The sequence below is a fragment of the Pipistrellus hanaki genome (genome assembly GCF_964339955.1).
Source record: "Pipistrellus hanaki genome assembly, chromosome: 9".
NCBI lineage: Eukaryota > Metazoa > Chordata > Mammalia > Chiroptera > Vespertilionidae > Pipistrellus > Pipistrellus hanaki.
The window spans coordinates 54,134,951-54,155,911 of NC_140511.1; the positions used below are offsets into that span (position 1 = coordinate 54,134,951).

At 49.6% G+C, this 20,961-nt stretch overlaps 1 protein-coding gene across 23 annotated transcripts in view; it reads right to left on the bottom strand.

Moving 5' to 3' along the window:
• The window catches only part of ABCC8 (ATP binding cassette subfamily C member 8), a 71,915-nt gene extending 52,398 nt beyond the window's left edge, over positions 1–19,517 (bottom strand). For 20 of the 23 annotated variants that reach the window (XR_014795995.1, XR_014795996.1, XR_014795997.1 and 17 more), the window contains exons 1-6: positions 19,252–19,498; positions 17,900–18,041; positions 13,381–13,502; positions 8,216–8,382; positions 6,202–6,444; positions 5,108–5,296 (exon numbers count right to left, since the gene is read on the bottom strand). Coding sequence is in view for 13 of the 23 variants with exons in the window: in XM_084895454.1 (XP_084751580.1) it covers positions 5,108–5,296; positions 6,202–6,444; positions 8,216–8,382; positions 13,381–13,502; positions 17,900–18,041; positions 19,252–19,399 (1,011 nt within the window). In the remaining 10 variants the exon portion in view is untranslated. Of the gene's footprint in view, positions 1–5,107; positions 5,297–6,201; positions 6,445–8,215; positions 8,383–13,380; positions 13,503–17,899; positions 18,042–19,251 lie in introns of all 23 variants that reach the window. The other 3 variants (XM_084895455.1, XM_084895447.1, XM_084895453.1) reach the window with 2 other exon arrangements.
• Between the last annotated feature and the right edge of the window lie 1,444 nt (positions 19,518–20,961).

Here is a 20,961-nt window from a genome sequence, read left to right on the forward strand (position 1 = left end):
ACAACTTAACATTTAATGGGAGATAAATGCTTGGTAAGGTCAGATGCCCTCATCTCACATTTTCACAAACTCTCAGAGCAGAAATTATGTTTGTTTCCAGGGATTTCCCCAATAGTGCTCAATAAATATTTAAACATTAATCAATGCATATGATTGTCACCCCTCATCTAATTTCTATAGAAGTTATTACACTTTTCCCTATTTGCAGTTGAGCCAATGAGGGTGGTAGAACGTGAGTGCTGAAGAGCACAGGGAGAGTTCGGAGCACAGGTACGACTAGAGCCCAGGACTCATGACTCTACAGTGAGGACACCAGGGCCCCTGCCTGGCCAGAGGTTTGACTGGAAAGGCTCCCTCCCCTTGTTCTCTGGAGCTTGAAGGGAGGGGCCACTTGAGCTCTTGCTTCTGATTTTGACAGGACCCAAAAGGTGAACTGCCCATAGGTCCTAGCCTGGGGCGGCTATGGGTAAAAGCAATGAGAACTGTCTTTGATTACTCACAGACCAACATAGCCCCCCATCTGCCCACAACCATTGGACATGCTGGTTTAGAGCCTGCACATTGAGGCAGACATATCTGAGTTAGAGTTCTGATGCATTACATTCTAGCCATGTGTCCTTAAGTAAGTTCCTCAACTTCTCGGAGCCTCAGTTTCCTCACCTGTAAATGAGGCCATGAAAGATTTCTACTTTAGAACATTGTGGGGAGGCTTCAATGTCACGATGAAGGTTAAAAAATTTAATAAGTGCAAATACTCAATCAATATACAATAACTTCTGCATTATGTGTTGAAGATCATTTCTCCTGTGCCTTCAGGGTGTCAGGCCTGGAGCTGGGAGCTGAACACACAGAGACCAGGCAATGTAATTCCTGTCTTAAGGGACTCAGGGTCCAGTTGAGGAAGGAAAGAAGGGATACTTTGATGGTGCAAGCATGATATATAGGTATATGTTATAGGACCACAGAGGAGGGCCATCTAATTCAGCCAGAGGAAGGATGCCTGGAGGAGGTGACATCTGAGCTGGGTCTTGGCAGCTGAGTAGGGGTCAGTGAGGTGAAGGAAGGAAGGAAAGGCAGCTCAGGACAGAGCAGAGGCATGGGGAGCTGTCACACACCAACTTCATAAAGTCACCCACAGGGATAGCCATAAATATGGGCACTCAAATGGGGGCACAGACTCACAGAGAATAAGACATGCCAACAGACACAGAGACAACACCAGGGATACACAGACAGAAACATAAGCAGTTCCCAGGAGAACCCATTCAGAAACAAGCACACACACAGTCACAAACCTACACGGTTTCCCTCTGAGAGTTAGAGGCCGCTCTAAGCTTTGGCCCTGAGACCATACCCAGACTGTGTCTCTGCTCAACTGACAGCCTAGTGCAGTGCTGGCAGGTTTCCGATGCCAGCAGTTCCTTTTGAATCCAATTTCCTCATCCTCTGGCCAGATCAGTGGCATCCATGGCAGGTGACAGATTGTGGGTGGGGGTTGGGCAGGAGAGGGCACTGGCAAACGATATAGAATGGCCTGTGCCCAGCCTGGGTCCTAGCTTTTTCTGGCAAGTGGCAGGGGGGCACAGAAGCATCAAAGATCTGTCAGGCCATGGGACACTTCCAGTCATTAAAAAAGAAATGTTTGTCCTTGAGGGTGCCCAGGGCGGTGGTGTAGTTCTTGCTCGCTGTGAGTGTCCTGGACAGGGAAGAGAGGGCAGGGCAGCCACTGATAGCGAGGTAAACATTGGTGCCTGGCTGTGCAGGCTTCAATAGTGGATACGGCTGAGTGGAAGGAAGGGCCTTCCCACCGAGAGGTTATTAAACATTGCAATGTGTAGCTAGAGAGTTTCCCTCTCTGCAGGTACATAAACACCAGAATAGCATCTGTCTCTCTGGGTCAGAGCTGCAGGGAGGCAGGGGGAGGAACCAAATGACCTCAATATATGACCCCTCTCCCCCATTTTCTGGGCCCAGAAGCCCAAATGAGAAGTAAGCCATGTCCCACTCAACCACACAATTGAGGATTCCTTGTTGCTGACAATAGAGACTACATTTACTTTCAACTCTCGTCCCTATGTGTGATTGCATTTGGGCCACAGGGACCATATGTGCAATGTGTAAGGCCTGCTGCCTCTGAGGCAGGGCCACCGGTCTCAGGAACTTAGGTGCTGGCCGAGTAACTGGGACAAGAGAGTTCCAATGAGAGGGCAGCAAAGCCCAGGTTTGTGTTTAAATAAAAGGAAAAGAGAATGCAAAGCTAGTGTCAGATGAACTGACATCTAAGTGCTATTCTCACCATTGCTTCGGCACATCCTGCCTCACAGCTCTCTCCTCAGGAGAATGCCACAAGATTTTGGGGAAACACAGGAAGAAGGAGGCGATGGGGACTAGCAGACAAGGGCTCTGGCCTGTGCCACTTCCTTCTGATATTAAAAACTGGCTCCATGTTGCTGCAGGAGTACCAATGTCGAGTATTCTGGGGTCACTCCTGACTAGAATTAACCTAAAAGATAACACTGCCGTGGACAACAGAAGCAGTCTCTTCCCTTCTCTTTTGGAACCAATAAAGCTCAGAAACCAGAATAAGCCTCAAAAGCCATCAACATCTAAGTAAGCAAAATGCATTCTCGCATTCTTGATTAAACAAGAAATCTGCCCACCTTAGCCTGACCAACTCCTAGTCATCTGTCAAGGGCCCATTCAAATACCCCTTCCTTTATGAAGCTGTCAAGACCACTGGCTGAGTTAATCATCCATCTTCTCATAGTTCCCTGATATGCCCTCTAAGAGTAGTATTTAACACACAATCCTATGTAATAAAACCCTAATATGCAAATCGACCGAACGGTAGAACAATGAGTCGCTTTGATGTGCACTGACCACCAGGGAGCAGAAGCTCAATGCAGGAGCTGCCCCCTGGTGGTCAGTGTGCTTCCACAAGGGGAACACTGCTCAGCCAGAAGCCACGTGCAGCGGCCATGGAGGGAGGACCTAAGCTGGCAGGCGGACATCTCCCGAGGGTCCTGGGCTGTGAGAGGGTGCAGGCCAGGCTGAGGGACTCCGGCCCACCCCAGTGCCCAAATGTCATGCACCAGGCCTCTAGTATAAATATATTTAATTTGGATTTCTTGGAGTCAGAGGTGATGGCCTCATCATTGTAAGTGCCCAGACTATGGAGTGAAAGAGACTTTGGTGCAAACCCTGACTCAACTAGTCACAAACTAGTTGAGGGCCCAGGGAAAGTCACTTAACCTGGCTGAGCGTTAAGTTACTCATCTGTACAATGGGGATAAAATACCTTCTGCACAAGTTGTGTGGTATGTGAATTATATCTCCATAAAGCTGTTATAAAAAATACTTACCCTAAAGGGTTATTTTGGGGATTAAATGGGATAATACACGGATCACTCCTGCACACAGCCACACATGTAGCAAGCAGCCAATAAGTGGTGGTATTATTGTTAACACTCCTCCTCATAACCATCGTCTATATTCTCACAGCCTAACCCAAGCCTGACACATAGCAGGGTTCAATAAATATTTGCTGAATAAATTAGACCAACAGACTTGTAGTGTCTCATTCCTTACCCAGAGTGCTTGGCTGATTAATTATAGCTCAAGAAAAAATTAATATAAACCTCCAGAGAATTAACTGCTTTCTGCGATTTTAGAGTCCTAGAGATGAATAACATTGCACAAGGGAGTGTCATAAATTACTAAGATCTCTAGTTAGTCACTCTCTGCATCATTTTTGGACTGTTTGTGGTTAAAAGGTTATAATGATGTTCTTTCTGGGAAAATAAAACATCGAGTCTTATTAGAGGTGAAAAGTTTTCCATTTTCCATGTGACCATCTAAACCTAAGTGGCAGCATAGAAACAGGTGAAAGAATGAAGTATCCCACTTTCCATCCATGGTGAATGTTATTGCACCAAGCAGGGGAAATAAATATCCAGAAGGACTTTTTGTCCAACAAATTTCAGTTTGTAGCATCTTTAGAGCTAGAAAGACCAATGGGTATCGTCTAGTCCAGTGTTTCCCAAACTTTTGACATATGTGTACCCCTTCTATAATTTTTGTAACGCTGAGTACCCCTGTACTCATGAGAATGTAGAACTAGGCACAGCTAAGCACGGGGCAGTGCATATCCCCACCAAACGCTTCCAGTTCCCCGGGGTGTACCCGTACCACACTTTGGGAAACACTGGTCCAATGGGTTTCAAATATTTTCAAGACATGAAACTCATTAAAAAATAAATTTAGCCCTAGCCAGTTTGGCTCAGTCATAGAGCATTGACCTGCGGATTGAAGCATTGCAAGTTCAACCCAAGAATATTGGAGGCAACCAATGGAAGTCTCTCTCACATCCACCTTTCTCTCTGTGTGTCTGAACTTCCTACTCTCTCTAAAAATCAATGGAAAAATGCCCTTGCGTGAGGATTAACAAAACAAAACAAAACAAAACAAAACAAAACAAAACACATGCACACAAAATAAAACACACACACACACACACAAAAAAAAAAAAAAAAAAAGGAAAAGAAAAAGAAAAAAGAATTCAATGGGAAAGTCTAACATATTAATAAAACTGGGGAAGCTCTGAATGAACTTTGGATCAGCGAGAGCAAAAGCCCTAGGCATGGGGATTTCCCATGTTCCTTCCCCCACCGGGCAGCCCCCCAGGTGCTATGGATATACAGAACTGGGGAAGACAGATCCCTGAAAAGGTACTGAGAGTCCATTAAGGTACCATGAACTAAAAACCAACAAGTCATAAAAGCTCTTGACATTGAGCACACAAAATGCACTTCCTGCAACTTTCTCAGTGACTAAGTAACCGGGAGAGCTATTCTGGTGGCAAAGACATAGCGAGCAGAGCAGGGCACCAGAAATCCTCTTGGGACACAAGCTCGCCTCCTGGCATTTCTGTGGACCGATACAGAGCATCTTCTGGATGGGGGATATTGCCAAGCAAGGAGCAATATTGTGCATGTGTGAGGAGTGACCCTGCGGCAGCCACAGGTCGCACACATGGGCCTCTGGCACGTTCTCACCCACCAGTGAAAACCTTCCAAAGGGTGCCCTGCTCTCCCCCTGGGTGGCCTACCTTGGGCTGGAAGACGTGGTTCTCCTTCCCCAGATGGTCCACGATTCCGAAGATGCACATGGGTCCCGCGAAGCCCAGTAGGTCAGCCAAGATGCGGAAAGTGCTGCTGAGGACCAGGCGTCTCCCGAAGGCGTGGCAGAGTGCCCGCCAGATGGCCCTGGCGCTCTGTGGGCTCTGGGTGTCCTTCCGCTGCCCAGAGAGACCCATGGCCAGGTCAGAGCGGCTGGGGGCCCATTCACAGCAGGGTCCAGCATCCCAGGAAACCCCTGGCTCCTGCTGCCTGGGGAAACCCAGTGGCCACGTCTGCTGCAGACAGAGGAACTCCAGGAAGAAATCATGGAACCACCAAGTGCATAGGTGGGTGGGCCCATCAATACCAACATGGTCCTGATGGGGAAACTGAGGCCAGGATATGGGTCAAGGTCACACAGCTGCAGGGGCTATGTGATGAGCATGGCACTGCAATGAGGGGTGGCACAGGCCACACTTACTCGCTATGGCCTGCTACCGCATCTGCCTCAGTGTTTCCCCGCCATGCCAGGACAGAAGCAGCGAAGGAGAACCAAACTGGGAGTCAGGAGACTGGCTCTGATACCTGCCAGCTGTGGGCCAGCTCTGAGGAGGTCATGGCCTTTCCCAGGACCTTGTTTCCTACTCAGTGATGTGGAGAGATCCTTATCAGGCCCAACTCATAGTTATTGTAAGGACCAGGCCACTAACGCCCTGCTCTCCAAAATGGGTGAAAATTCCCACCATTAATCCCTGAGCTCCAGAATGAAGAGCACAGGACATACAGAATCCACTGAGGTCACTTCTCTTCTCAGGGCCTCAGTTTCCCCACTTGGAAAATGAGGGCGTTTAGACTGGATGACCTCAACTATAAGGGCCATTCCAGCTGTGACTGCCCTATGACTCAGTGGGCGCTAGACTTGTCCCTGGCTCACTGCGTGACTTAGGTCAGACCTCTTCCCCTCCCAGGCCTCAGTTTCCCCGTCTGTCCCACCCGGGGTTTGACCCGATGCTTTCTGAGGTTCCCATCCGTGACTGTAAACCAGAGGGCAGGGGAGGGGTGGTGCGGCCACGCTCCCACTGACCACCTGGGCGTCGAAGGCCTCGCGGAGCCGCCGGTAGTTGGTCAGAGCCCTCATGGCGATGGGCAGCTTCCCGATAACGCGGAGATCAATGGGCTTCTTGTGGGCAGTCTTGATGAAGGCGTTCATCCACCAGTACGTGCCTTTGGACAGCAGGTTCACGAAGGGCTGCAGGAAGCGCACCCCCAGGTCCTGCAGGTCCTCGGGGGGCTTCACCTCCCTCGGCGTCTTGAAGAAGATGTATCTCTGTGGGGCACACGGGCCACTGGGGATAGGTAAGTGCAACTTCTCCCCACTCTCCAGTTGGCCCCAGCAGCAACCATCTGGGGTTATGACAACCCACCCTTGACCTCTTAACAAATGGGACCAGGAAAAGGAACCCCAATCCTTTGGCCACCAACACCAGGGCCTCCTGACTCTTCACTGAGGCTCTCTGAATCCCCTGGGCTGGGCTGGGTTCAGGCTAGATTGGGGAAGAGCAGAGATGTCTAGTATGCTGTCTTCTCCACAAATCGGAGGATATCACCATGCAGGGTTTTCAGAACATGGAGCCATGCAGACCTGGGTTCGAATCCTGCCTTTTTTACTTACTAAATTTTTGGACAAATCTTATCTAAAATGTTTCCTTATCTAAAAAGGGGGTGGTACTTGCATCACAGGGGGTGCTGAGAGGGTCAGTTGAGGGTAGGGAATGTAGAAAACCCCTTGTATCCTACAAATCAACTAAAAACAGAGGAGTCAGAGAAATGCAAATTGAAGTAGCATCTGACACTCATCAGATTGGCCCAAATGAGAAGTGGCTGTAGCCCCCACTGCTAGTTGGAGGAAGGAAGAGGGTTTTTATTTATTGCTGGTAGATTACAGCTTCTCTGGAAGGTGATCTGCAACATTGATTAAAATTTGAAATACACAGAGTGTTTGAACTAGCAACTCAATTCCTTGGACTCTCTTCCAGAAAGCAGAAATACATAAAGATATAGTAAGTATGTTTAATACACGATTATTTGTGGAGGCAAAAACTTGGCAAGAGAGAGAATGCCCATTAATAGGGTAGTGGCTGATAAATTATGGCTCAACCACATGATGGAATATTATGCAGACATTAAGAAAACAAATAGCCATACTACACTTGGAGGGCATCCTAAGAGATATCTGTTGGATGAAAAAGTAAGATGTAGAAAACTTTAATGTAATCCCATTTTTATAAAATAAATATTGAGAGTTAAAACTGTGTGTGTGTGTGTGTGTGTGTGGAGAAAGAGACAGAGAGAGAAAGAGAGAGAGAAAGAGAGAGAGAGAATCCCCCCCAAATGTACACACACTTTTTTTTTTGATAACTCAATTGATATTTCTTTCTTTTCAGATTTAACCCATTGGAATTAATAATTACTCAAATTGTGTATACATTTTTGGGGGATACTCTATATGTATATGTGTGTGTTGAGAAAAAACCCCTGAATAGATAGAAGTTTATGCTATTATATTAATAAAAACAAAGAATGAAAGGACACAGATTAGGTTGTTAATCTGGGTTACCTGAGAAAGGAAAGGGAGGGAAAGGGCGGATAGGGAAGGGAATACTCTTAGAGAGGAAAAGTGGGCAAGCAAGAATGACAACGAAACAAAAGACACGTATGCAGCCACCTCCACTCATTCACTTATGCATGTAACCATATGAACACATTAAAATAAAAACAAGTGTCACCCCTCCACTCCCCCTGAAAAAAAAAAATCAAACAAACTTGGAGAAGGCAGTACCTGAAGCTTTTATTTCCCCTCTGTGGGATTAAATGCAGAATCCTATAACCTTGCTAACACATCCTGTCACCTTCCTTCCCCCTGGGCAGCTGGAATGCTGCTCCGGAAACTTCTGACACTGGCCTCAGCTCCCCTTTCTGAAGCAGATAAAGCAAGCTGACTTCCAGGACGTGGCTAAGAAGCAGGACCCTGGTCAGAAGCCCCGCCCTAGCCCAGGTGCGTCCTCAGGTGGGGGGCAGCCCAGGAGGGGCCTGCTTACCCTCACCCTGATGACATTGACCTCCACGAGCAGCAACATCCCGTAGAGGACTACCAGCAGCCCCGTGAGGCAGAACCGCAGCTGCGAGAAGCCGATGTTGTGGTCGTAGAACTTGACAAACTTGATGGTCTTGGTGATGAAGGCCAGTGTCCAGTAGACCAGCAGGGCTGTGGAGGACAGAGAGCAAAGAGGATGTGTGTGCGCCCTCATGCATGTGCAAATATGTGGGAGAGAAGGAGAAAAATGAGTGTGTCAGAAGAGGCACGTGAACAAGCAAGTGTTATAGATGTGAGTGTTTCACATTTCTGAGTAAAGGGATGTTGCATGTGTGAATAGCTGAGTGTGTAATTTTGAGATGATGTACATACATTCAATCATCCATGATGGTCATGTTCAAAGACAATAATCTTGAAAGTCAAGCAATTCACGCTTTACAGTAAATAGAACAAAAACAGGGGAACTGTTTCTTTAATTTAATTAAGTTGTAAGTGCTGTGCCAAGTAAGCACTTTAAAAACAGTGTCTCATTTATTCCTTACAATAGCCTTGTGAGAGAAGTATGTGTCACACCCCCAATTTAACAGACAAAGAAGTCGAGGCTCAGAAAGCTTAGATGGCTGATCCTAGGCTGTACAGGCTCCACCCTAGAATGGAAATTGTGGAATTTCCAAGCTGAGATCTTAAGAGTCCTTCATTCCAGCCCTTTCCTTTTACAGGTGAGGAAACTGAGGCCCAGAGAGAGGAGGTGACCTGCCCAAGCTCACTGCAAGCTAGTAACAGGGAGAGGGTGCGGGTAGAGGTCCCTGGCTCTCCAATCCAGAGCCGACTATTGCATGATGATGCTCCTCAGGGGGCCTGGGAAATGGGGGATACAGAAAGTCACAGTCTGACCAGGTGGCTGTTGGTTGGAACGTCATTCCATACACCAAGAGGTTTTGGGTTCGATTCCTGGTCAGGGCACATTCCTAGGTGGTCGGTTTGATCCTGGTCAGGGCCCGTATGAAAAGTAACAGATTGATGTTTTCTCTCTCACATGGATGTTTCTCTCTCTCCCCCTACCCCTAAAAAATCAATAAAAACATATCTTTGGTGAGGATTAAAAAAAAAGGGTGAGCCATATAACTGAGAGGCAGTGTGTACAGTGATTAGAACTGGGCCCTATAGCCAGATACAGCTGGGCTCAGATCCAGTGACATAACAGCTATGTGACCGTAGGTAAGTCATTTAACCCAGCTAGGCCTCAGTTGCCTGATCTATAAAATGGGGATAATAATAGTATTACCTCAAAAGTTGTTGTGAGCAATGTATGAAAAGCATTTAGCACAGTGAGCCTGGCACATAGTGGGTGCTCTTTGGACATCAGCTGTTAATATTTTTATCATCTCCAGATTTCAGACCTGGGGTCATAAATATCTGAAGCTGTCAGTGGATTCTAGCCTCTTAATTATCACCATTGCCACCTACCAATAAACCAGTCAGCTGGTAACAACTACAAAAAGATCACAGACAGCCCCCTTCGCGCCTCCCCCTCCCCCCTCACTCCCATCTGCAGATAAAGTCAACCTGACTAGACCTTCACCCCGCCCTCCATCTCTAGGCAGGCCTGGACATGAATCCCAGGGCATCTCTAGAGACAAAAGCTGGGGTCTGCCCCAGGCTGGCTCTGAGCTGGGGGCTAGGTTGAGGCACTGAACTTGCCTGGGGAGGGGCAAATGCCCTCTCAGCTCCATCTGGTCTCCAGGTCACAGGAATCCCATAGCTGGAGGCCATCTCACTGCCTCCACCTACATGCCCCTGGAAAGGCTCTATTCCAGGCTTCAGAACCTCTTTCGTCCTTAGTGAGGGTCATACTGGGGCCAAGATCTGACAATATGCCTCACACTGTTCTGCCTCTAACATGTAACAGACATGGTCTGATTTGATCTTCATAACAACCTTATGACTTACTATTGCTGTCCAGTTGGGAAAATGAGGGTCAGAGAGCCTAAGTGTCTTGTCCAAGGTCACACAGGGGGTTAGTGGTGGACCAGGACTAAGCCCAGGGGTTATTTCCTCAGTCCCATCCTAGAGTGCTGAGCCCTCAGCTTGTTGCCAGACACAGCTGCACCCAGCAAAAGCTTAGCGCTCAGCTGAGAAAAGGGGAAAGAAAAAAGAGTGGTGGAACACAGGGGCTGCTGGGGAGGTTAGACTTAGAATGTCCGTTTTTCCTCCTCCTTTCCCCCCTCCTCTCAGCCCCTCATTCCACCCATTACCAAGTTCTGGCAATTTTACCCCAAAATATCTTGAATCCGTTCATTTCTTTCCACCCTGGTGGCCACCTGATTCAGGCTGTCCTCGTGCCTACCCTGGACCTCCTTGAGAGCCTTCTCATGGCTTCCCCACTCCCCTCATCCAATCCAGCCTCCATAAAGCGATACATATCAAACATGACCTCAATGCACCCATGTTCATAGCAGCATTATTCACAACAGACAAAGGTGGACACAACTCAGTGTCCATGGATGATGAATGGATAAACAAAATGTGGTGTACACATACAATGGAATATCATTTAGCCATAAAAGGACGGGCATTCTGACACATGTTACAATCTGGGTGAACTTTGAGGATATCATGCTAAGATAAGTGATCCAGCCGAAAAAGAACCAAGTAGTATACGATTCCAATCATAGGGTCATTCCAACCTAGAGTCATCAGATTCATAGAGACAGAAAGAATAGTGCTTGTGAGGGGTTGGGGAGAGGGGGTTGGGAATTATTGCTTAATGGGCACAGTTTAAGCTTGGGAAGATGAAACATTTTGGAGAAGGATGGTGATAATGGTTACACAACAATATAAATGTACTTAATTCCACTGTGCTATAGACTTAAAAATGGTGAAAAGGTAAACTTTATGTCACTCATACACACACACACACACACACACACACACACACACACACAGACACATCAATCCTCAATGGTGTGGCCTTCAAGGCCCTGTCTAGTGCAAGCCCCACCTGACACGCTAATCATCAAAATGCAGCTCCCTTCTGTTCTGCGCATCAGCCACTATTTTTCCTTCCTGATTTCCTAAGGTACTTTGCTCCTCCTGCCTAAGGGTCTTGGCACCAGCTATTCCTTTTTCTGAAGTGTCCCCTCTCCTTTCTCCTAAATAGTTCTTACCTATCCTTCAGTTCTCAGCTCAAACGTGACTTTCTCATAGGACAGTTCCTTGTTTTCACTTGGGGCCCCAGAATCAAGGTTGTTTTGTGGGACAATGTAAGCTGCATGGTGGTTCACCTTTCTGTGGGACTCCAGACCTGTGATCAGAAAGTAGCCTCCTCAGAGGACCAGCGATTCCCCCAAATACCCACTGCCCTCTCTTATTCCACTTTCCCCGGTTCTGGAATTCCTGACTCTGTGGCAAGCAAAACTCTAACAAAGGGGAATGGAGGGAGTTAGTCCTTCCTCCTTGGAGAAGGACAGGGCCATCCACGGGTGGTAATTTGTGCTTTAAGGATAGAACATTGTGTGTGTCATGGAGAATGAGAAAATGAACTCACCAGATGCCCAGTCAGGGTGTTTCCAGGGGGACCAGGCAGTTAATGAGGGATTCTCTGTGCATGAAAATCTGCTTCAGAACCCGGAGTAGGAGCTCTCTGAAGCCTGTATTTAACGTTTCTCCCCCTGCCTGCCCTTTGTCCCCTGGCCACACTGACATGGGGCCCCCAGGGCAGCAGGCTCACCTGGATGATGGATGGAGCTCAGCTCCCACCTTTCATGGGAAGGTAGACCTGTGGTCAGCTTGGAAAACACTATCTACCCTCACTTAGTCCAGAGAGGTCCACATTCCTGATGTTAATTAGATGCTGCAATTTAATGACATACAGTATGACCACAGCCTACCAGCCAGATGGACAGCCTGGTGTTAGGCATGTAGACTGGCCCAAACACAGAGGCAGACCTGTGGATTTATACCTCTGGCCCATGCACACCCTGAGGACTTTAGACATACAGTTTCAGAAATAGTTAAGATCCTGCTGAGGTGCCATAGTCCTGGCACCCTGCTGGGCAGGCTAGTGCCAGTCACAAAACCTCTGAGCCTCCGTTTTCTGACCGACCAAGGGGAAATAATAGTGGTGCTTACCTCACAGCGTTGTTGTAAAGAGTAAATGGGTTAATCTAAGTAAAATGCTTCAGATAGTGTCTGACACCTAGTAAGTGCTAAGTGAGTGTCCATTGTTGGTGTTTTTAACCTTTGAATTTCAGGGTCCACATCTGTAAAATGGGAATAGCAATAGTAGCAATAGGGAGATTGTGGGGATTAAGTGTGGTTACGCGTGTAAGAACTTAGCACTGAGCCTGCATGCAGTACATGCTCAGCAAATGTCCACAATTAGCACTTTTGTTTCTGCCCGGGACCCCAGCCACTTGGTGTTGGGAGCTCTAGGCTGGCACTCCTTCCTGAGTCTCTTTAAATGTTGGCAGACCACAAGTTCTGGTCCCGCGGCCTTTCTCTCCTCTCTTGAACTGACTTCACCTGGGCTCAAGCTTTAGATGCTCCCTGTGATGGTGGAAGGTACATCTCCATCCCTGAGCCCCAGCCCCCTTGTCCCCCTCACTCCCATTTATCTAATTCTGACTCATTTATTTAGTGACCTATTTGATATTTAAGTTGGCATCTCAGCGACATCTCAAGCTCAACATGCAGGGAGAAAAATTGACCCATACTGCACCCCAATTCTTGTTCCTTGTTGCTTATTAATACCTCTATTTGCCTAAGCACTTGAACCCAAAGCCTCTGACCTCATCTCCTGCCATTTTCCCCTTTTCCATTTGATTCCTTTGCCAGTTTCTTCCTCTCAGAAGGCCTTTGCCACTTGCCGTTCCACCTGCATGGAGCGTTCTTCCCCCAAATATTTGCAACTCACTCTATATGGACAGCCCCAGTGCCATCGCTCTCTACTGCTTACTCAGCTTTATTTTCTCCACCGCACCAGCACTGCCTGTTTTTTTAGTTATTCTCTTTGCCTGTCTGTAAGCTCCGTGATGGCAGGGTTTTTTTCTTCTCCACTTTTGAACCTCTTGCATGTAGAAGAGTGCCTGACACAAGAGTCCTCAGTAAACATGATCTAAAGGAATGAAAGGAGGTTCCTACCCCTCCCGGCCCCTTTCCCTCCCCTACCAATCAGCAGCTTAGGGAAGTTGGAGGTCTCGATGTTGTGATAGTAGACCACGGAGGTGACAGCAGCCATGAACGCCATCCCGGCTGGCATGTACAGGTGAAGGTGGCGGGATTCGGTCACCCTGAGATGGAGGCAAGAAAGAGAGAGAGAGAGAGAGAGAGAGAGAGAGAGAGAGAGAGAGAGAGAGAGAGAGAGAGAGAGAGAGACAGGATGTGAATATGCTGAGTACCCTAACAGAGCAATCCAGGCCTTGGGCTGAGGGCTCAGCACACAGTGGGGTCTCCAGGACTCATGCACAGCTCCACACCATAGGCTGGCAGCTCTCCCCAGTCATATTACACACGTGCCTGCTAAGTAAGGGGCCCAGGAGGCCACACAGAGATGCCAGGAAGGCTTGGTGTTCTGGCTTTGGCAGTCATAACCTTCTTTCCCCTGGTTCGTGCTCATAGAGCCTGGCCTAGGAAAGCCAGCCGTGGCTGCCACAGCTGCAGAGCCTCTGGCCCTGAACCACTCTTCTGGGGGTGAGCACAGCTGGGCCTCTGTCCTCGGGGGCCTCTGGCAGTGCCGGAGCCTGTGCACCCAACGCTCTTAGCGACAGCCCCATTTAACATGGACAGCGTAGACCAGCACTGCTGCTCCTCCCCAGGCGGTGTAATAATAAGACTGATAGTCAATATTTATTGAGCATTTACCTCAGGCACTGTTCTTAGCACTCCATGTATGTTAACTCTCTTTATTTTCATAAACACCATGAAGTCGGTACTGAGGCACAGAAATGCTAAGTAACAAGGCCAAAGTCACTGGTTTTGTTTCCTGCCTTGAGCTGGGGATGGAGGCAGCCCATACCCTCTCATTACCTGCCCTCTTTAACTCACAGAGGCCTGGGTGGGTGGTCTCTGGTCTGGAGATAAGACCCCTAGGGAGCCAGAGTTCCTCCCACACCTCAAAGGAGCTGGTGGGTGAAGGAGCTTCATAACAGGGAGGAAGGTGCATGAGGCCTCCACATGACCGGTGAGGTGGCTCAACTACTTGGTCCTGATCAAGCCCTTCCAAAGCTCCCTCCTATAGACAGCAAAACCCACAGCCAGCACTACAGGCTCAGTGATGTGGCCTCAAACCATTCATCTAGCATTGCCCAGACTGCTCTTTCTACTGAAGGCATGCTGGGATCCCCCCATTGCCAGAGGGCCTCCTCCAGTGTCCCGCCTCGGGCTGCTCTTGCTTGCGCTGCTCCTTCTCTACAGCCCAGCAAGGCCCCTACCCTCATCAAGCTGACAGTAGGAAAGAGCAACCAGCTCAGAGCTGACTGAGAGACAGTCTAGGGCAGTGATACTGCAGATGAGCAGAAGGCTGAGGGCACAAAGAAGCCGGTGGGCGAAGGAGCTTCACAGAGGAGGTGGCACCAGGCTGGACTTTGAAGGATGAGCAGGAGTTCCACAGAGAAGGAGAGGGGAGCAGGTTGGAGCCCCAAGTGGTCTGGAGGGACTATGGAATAGAGATAGAGGCAGGGGGAGCTGTTCACCAAATGGCATGCTCCTCTCTTTCCATGCTAAAGAAACGACAAGTTTACTCCAACAGCAATGCGCCCAGCACCAGGGAAGGGATGGTGATTGGTTCAAGCACCATGCAATTCCATACCCCTTTGCCAGTGATTTGTCTAAGGGCGGTCCTAGCACCCAACCCCAGCCAATGGGATGTAAAGGGAAGCCTGCAGAGGACGTCTGCATAAGGAAGAGGCATGTGAGACCCTGAGGGAAGACACAGCAGACACACAGAGGATGGAGTAAAGAGATGGGGAGAGCTGGGCCCCTGATGCCATCACTAAGTCACCACACCACCACCAACAAAAAGGCAACGTCAGGCTTCTTGTTAAGTGAGACAGTAAATGTCAATTTTCCTTAATCCTTGATCAATGGATACTTTCAGCAAAATATAGATATGTGGCAAGGCAATCAGTCTCTAGTGGGGACCTTGAGAACAATCAACCCTCGGCCCAGGGACTTAGGGAACTCTTGCCTCTGGACTCCTCGAAGTGGTTTTAAAAAACCCTATAGATGCTCGCACATTTTGAAAGTGACATCTAACATGTCACATCATTTAAGTTTAAATGAATTATTATTTTTTTTGCCACAGAAAGTAGAAATGATAAATATTTTATAAGATGAAATAAGATGAGGAATAATTATAATTGAAAGAAATATTTCATGACATGAATTCATAATATAGGTTTTGGCTGCTTATTGAATAGTATACACTGATTTAGGTAAGAAATTAGGGAATATTTTTCTACATATGGGCTTTATGCAGTGTATGGTGGTCTGGGGGAAACATTCTACGTATATATTTTTTAAAAGTGCATCCTCATTCACCCACACTGCTCTGGCTGTTCTGAACCCATAGAATCACACATAGCAATAGGACCAAAGGAAGACAGGAAGCACTATAGGTAAGGATAGCTTAATTAATCTCTAAACGAGGCTTATCCTAAATTAAAGTCAATTCTGAGGACCACTGCTTTAACCAGCCTCCACTTCCACCTGCCCCCTAAACTTCCAGGCAGGTCTGTAAACCCAGACCAGGGTGGACTGGGGGTACCACAGGGCAGGGACAGTGGCTTCTCCTCCTGTCTGCTCCTTTCTGATGCCCCTCCCTCACACTTGCTTGTTCAGGGGTTTGGGGCCACAGGTAGAGGCCAGCCAAGACCAGCATGTGCCCGGTTCAGGAGCTGACCTGTCTGTGGGGGAGCAGATGACGGTTTGCACTAAGCTGGGAAAGTTTGGGATACAGGTGCAGCCCACACAGGAGAGGCTGCTGGATAGCCTAAGGCAGAAAAGTCCTGGACTTGATTCACTCCAGTCTCCCACCCTCTGGGAATATGCTCTCTGTTCAGGGCTCTGCCACTCCTCACCTGGCACCCTGTTTGTGGTCTAATTCCATCCTCCATGGCCCTGTGATGCAGGCAAGGCAGGGGTTATCATGCTCTTCTCATAAGAATGAAAGAGAGGCTGGTTGGCTTGTCCAAAGTCCCACAGCTGGTGTGTACATGGTAGAAGCGCTAGCAGAAGACACAGGCCTACCTTCTGCATGGGCGGAGTGTCTCTCTCTGTCACTGCTAATTATAACCGAGTGGGTATTTCTGGCCTAAAGGCTCACAAGGCATCCCTCCCCTATCTCCAACTTGTGTGCTTGGAAAGGGGTGTTGGGGACTTGTCACCTGCTGGTCACTGAGGCAGTATGCATTCTGGTCATCTCGCTGGTCTGGGGACTTTGATACTCAAGAGAAGCCTCAAGGCAAGCAGTTATCACAGAGATTACCACTGAAGCCAGGATGCAGGGACATTGACAGAAGGAGCGTGAGGGAGTATGCGGGAAGGTGGGGGATCCCATCCCCCTGCCATCAGCTGCAGGAGCCAGGGCTGGCAGGAGTGGGGTCTGAGCATACTCTGATTCTAGCTCAGAGGGGCTGGACCTCAGATATTTAAGCCAAATGCCCCCACTTTTCACCACCTCCTCACTGAAGCAGTCGCTGAGCTTTGCTGATTCTTCCTCAGTGACAAGACCGCTTTGCCCCCTCCTCTTCTGCATTCCCAGCTGCTGACACATCATTTGCAGCTGCTATTATTTCTCACCTAGATTACCGCAATCACCTCCTAAGTGCTGTTTCTACATCCATGTTCTACCTGGCTCCAAACCTGCCCTGGACACTCTCTAGGGTTCTCACCTAAAAGTGCCCTGCGGATTACAGCTGATTACACTCAACCTCCAACGCTCTGCTCACTCACCTGCTGTGTTCCATGCTTCAGCCCCGTGCACTTCTCCCAACCCACCGCCTGCTTTTCCAGGGTGTGGGGTTGGGGGAGAGGGGGAGGAGCTTGTTCCTGCAGGCACAGAGAGCTGACCGGGAGGATACCCGGTGCCAAGGCTGAGGACTGGGGACATTATATACTGTTGGAAACCAGGGAAAGATTTTAAGCAAGAGTATTCCCCATCCCCCAATAAGGTAATCCCAGCAGCTGGTAGAAGAGGCTGGGTACCTTCCACAGAATTGGGGTACTCTTAATACCGTGATCGGCAAACTGCGGCTCACGAGCCACATGTGGCTCTTTGGCCTCTTGAGTGCGGCTCTCCCACAAAATACCACGGCCTGAGCGAGTCTATTCTGAAGAAGTGGCGTTAGAAGAAGTTTAAGTTTAAAAATGTTGGCTCTCAAAAGAAATTTCAATCGTTGTACTGTTGATATTTGGCTCTGTTAACTAATGAGTTTGCCGACCACTGCTCTAATAGGCTCTGGGATTATTTAACTGGGTTGTGGCGTTCAGATCTGGTTCCCTGCTGCACTGAGAGCAGGGGCTCAGTGCCTGGCACAGGGAGTCTGGCACACAGGAGATGCCGGGTGAACAGTTGCTGGATTCATCAGCAAGTGATACTGGCTCATGGAATGCATGAGGGCCGGGCTCTCCCTGAGCCCGAAGGCTCTGGAGCAGATCCGTTCTCCCGAGCTCTCTGAGAGTTACTCACCCGTCAGACAGGATGCCCTCCGCGATCTCACACACCAGGACGAAGAGCAGCATGAAGGTCAGGATCCAGCGCAGGTTGTGCCCGGGGAAGTGGAGCCACGTGCTGTGGTGGATGTGCACCTTGGAGCTCTGGCTGCCCCATCCTGCGAGGAGAGACAGGAAGAGGTGGGGAGCCTGGTGAACGGGGAGGAAGGTGCTTCGACCTTGGGTCCACGGTGGGGGGAGGAGCGTACCCCTTTGCACACCTGTGCCTGAGGACGCTGGCGTCTGGTACACATGCACTAAATGTCCAAGCATGAAGCCTGGACTGGCCCAGGCCCACCTATGCAGGTACCCGTTTTATATATTGATCTCTTGTGTGACAAGTTATGACATAAATAAATCATTTGGTTGAGAACAGAGTGTAAATGTTGGTATAGTTTTGATACACATACGAGCATATGTTGCATCTGCTTCCTTCTTGTTTCTATTTGTCAACAGCTAGTGACTCTGCTTCTGCAGCATCCTGCTCTTTTGAAATTTGTTACAATGTTTTCCTTTTTCCCAAAAGCTGCATATTTTCAGATTTGCTTTATTTATTTATTTATTTATTTATTTATTTATTTATTATTCTTAGACTGAATTACCACCTTTTGGGGAGACAGGGGGATGAGTTGACAGAGCCACCCAGCTTGGGAAATTCAAGGTCTTGCAGAGGGATGAAGGGGACGCTGTGAAGAGCCCAACTTTGCGGAGAGCTTTCCAGCAGCAGCGCTGGGGGCCTCTGGCGTCCAAAGTCAGGGGCTGCCGGCAGGAGCCTGAGAAGTTGCGCTCTGGAGACACGCGCCTAGGTGGGGTCGCAGGGAAGGGGATCCCTGTCCGTAGCTCCCCGCTCTCCTCGCCGGGGCTGAGTGGGACCCTGGGATTGTCAGAGACCACCCAAGGGTTTGCAGGGCCTCGGTCCGCCTCTGAGGCGCAGGCTGCACCCTCCCGGGCCCAGCTCGGGCTGATAAGGGAGGGTGCCTTGGGGTAGGGGTGACCCGGCTCAGGACAGCCCGAGCCCCTCCCGACCTTGTTCCCCTTTCTCCACCCCAGCTCCGGCCCTGAGGTGGCAAAACTTGGGGATTCCCTGGGTCTGGAGCGTCCGCCTTGTTCGGTGCAGGTTCGGGGGCACCCCAGGGCATGAAGGGAAGAGCAGGTGTGAGAGTGCGGGATGGCGGGGGAGTACACAGAGCGGGGGACACAGGGTGGGGATCCCCGAAGGGGGACACTCGGCGGCTGCGGGGTCTCAAGGGGACACCGACCGGTGCCTCCTCCCACCCCCACCCCCTCCCCTGCCCCGCCGCCCCCGCGCCCCCGCCCCCGCGCGCTCACCTATGAAGAGGATGGGGAAGGTGATGAAGAGCAGGAAGACGTGCGGCACCACGTTGAGCGCGTCCACGAAGCAGCCGTTGTTGAGGACCCCCTGGTCCACCCGGTAGGCAGCCGAGCGGTTCTCGCTGCCGCAGAAGGCCAGGGGCATGGCGGCGCGGGGCGGCGCAGATCGGAGGATAGGCTGGGCTGCGGCTGGCTCCCCGCGCCTCCGTGTCTCTGTGCCCGGCTGCTCAGCCTCCCTGCCCCGCTGCCAAGCGCCCGCCCCCCACCCCGCGGGCCCTGCCCCGCCCCGCCGACTCTCCCGCACCCGCCCCCCTCCACCTCTCCCTGATCCGCTATCTGTGGGGCCGGGGTCGGGGTAGGGGTGGGGCGCAGCCGGGAGCCCAGCCGGACCACGCCGGACCCCCGCTCCAGCTGTGGCAGCCCACGCGCCCAGATGTGCCAGAGGACGCTTTGTGAGCTCCCCGCTGTGCGCGCGCGCACGCGCGCTTGGGAAGAGGAAGAAGGACAGGCACGCTCAAGTCCGGGTGGAAGAGTCTGGGGTGCTGAAGAGAGTAGGAGGGTCCTCGTGGGTTGGAGTGGAAGGGAGCTTTTGGGGTATCTAAGTGTGAGCTCACTGCCCGGGATCTGAGATGTGGGTTCCCCCAGGCAGGGTGCCAACAGATGTAGTTAGATCCCAGGATCCTGGTGGGGCAGAGTGGAGCTAGTCCCCACCCCAGGTGGGTGAGAAAAGCAGCCAAGAACATGTATTGGGCAGGGGGTGGGGTGGGGACGCTTGGAATATTTTGAAAAGTGATCCCAGGTGCGGGGCACTCCTAGGTGCTTTAAGGTGTACCCTGTGCTGCCAAAACCAGTGGATAGAGTGTCTGCCTGCGGACTGAAGGGTCCCAGGCACTTACCTTGGTTCCGGCACATCCCCAGTTGGGGGTGTGCAGGAGGCAGCTGATCTATGTTTCTAACTCTCTATCCCTCTTTCTTCTTCTCTATAAAAATCAATAATATATATATATATATCTTCTTCTCTATAAAAATCAAATATATATATATATATATATATATATATATATATATATATATATATATATTAAAAGATGTATCTAGTGCTTTCACAAATCAGATCTCCCAACACTTTCACTAAGTACGGGTTGTAGTGGCTCCTATTTATTTATTTATTTATTTCGGATAAGAAAACGGAGGTTCCAGGGAGGTTACATGACTGACCCACGATTTCACTGCCAGCAAGTGGGGAAGCATAATATGAATCCAGCTCTTCCATCTCACCCCCCCATCGTGTAAGGCATGCCCAGTGACTGGCAGGTAAATGAGTGGAATGGATCCTGGCTCAAGGCTGAAAGAGGCCACTTGTGGAGTTGTATCCAGCAAAAGCAATCAGAGGCCACCAGGAAGGATGGAAAGAGAGAAAAATCTGTATTCTTAATCAGACACTGACAGGTTTAAGGAGTTAAAGAACCTGGTAAATTATAGACAATGTTATGCATTCCTACACTTTTTGGAGCCATTCTCACAGGCCTATGGCCAGAAAGGTTTGTCTTATGAAGAAAGAAGAGCAAATGGGAAGAGTTTTCTGAGTTCAGGTTATAGACAGGGGTCCTCAAACTTTTTAAAGTGGGGGCCAGATCACGGTCCCTCAGAGAGCTGGAGGGCCGGACTATATGAACTACTAATTCCTACTGTAACACCTCAGCTGCG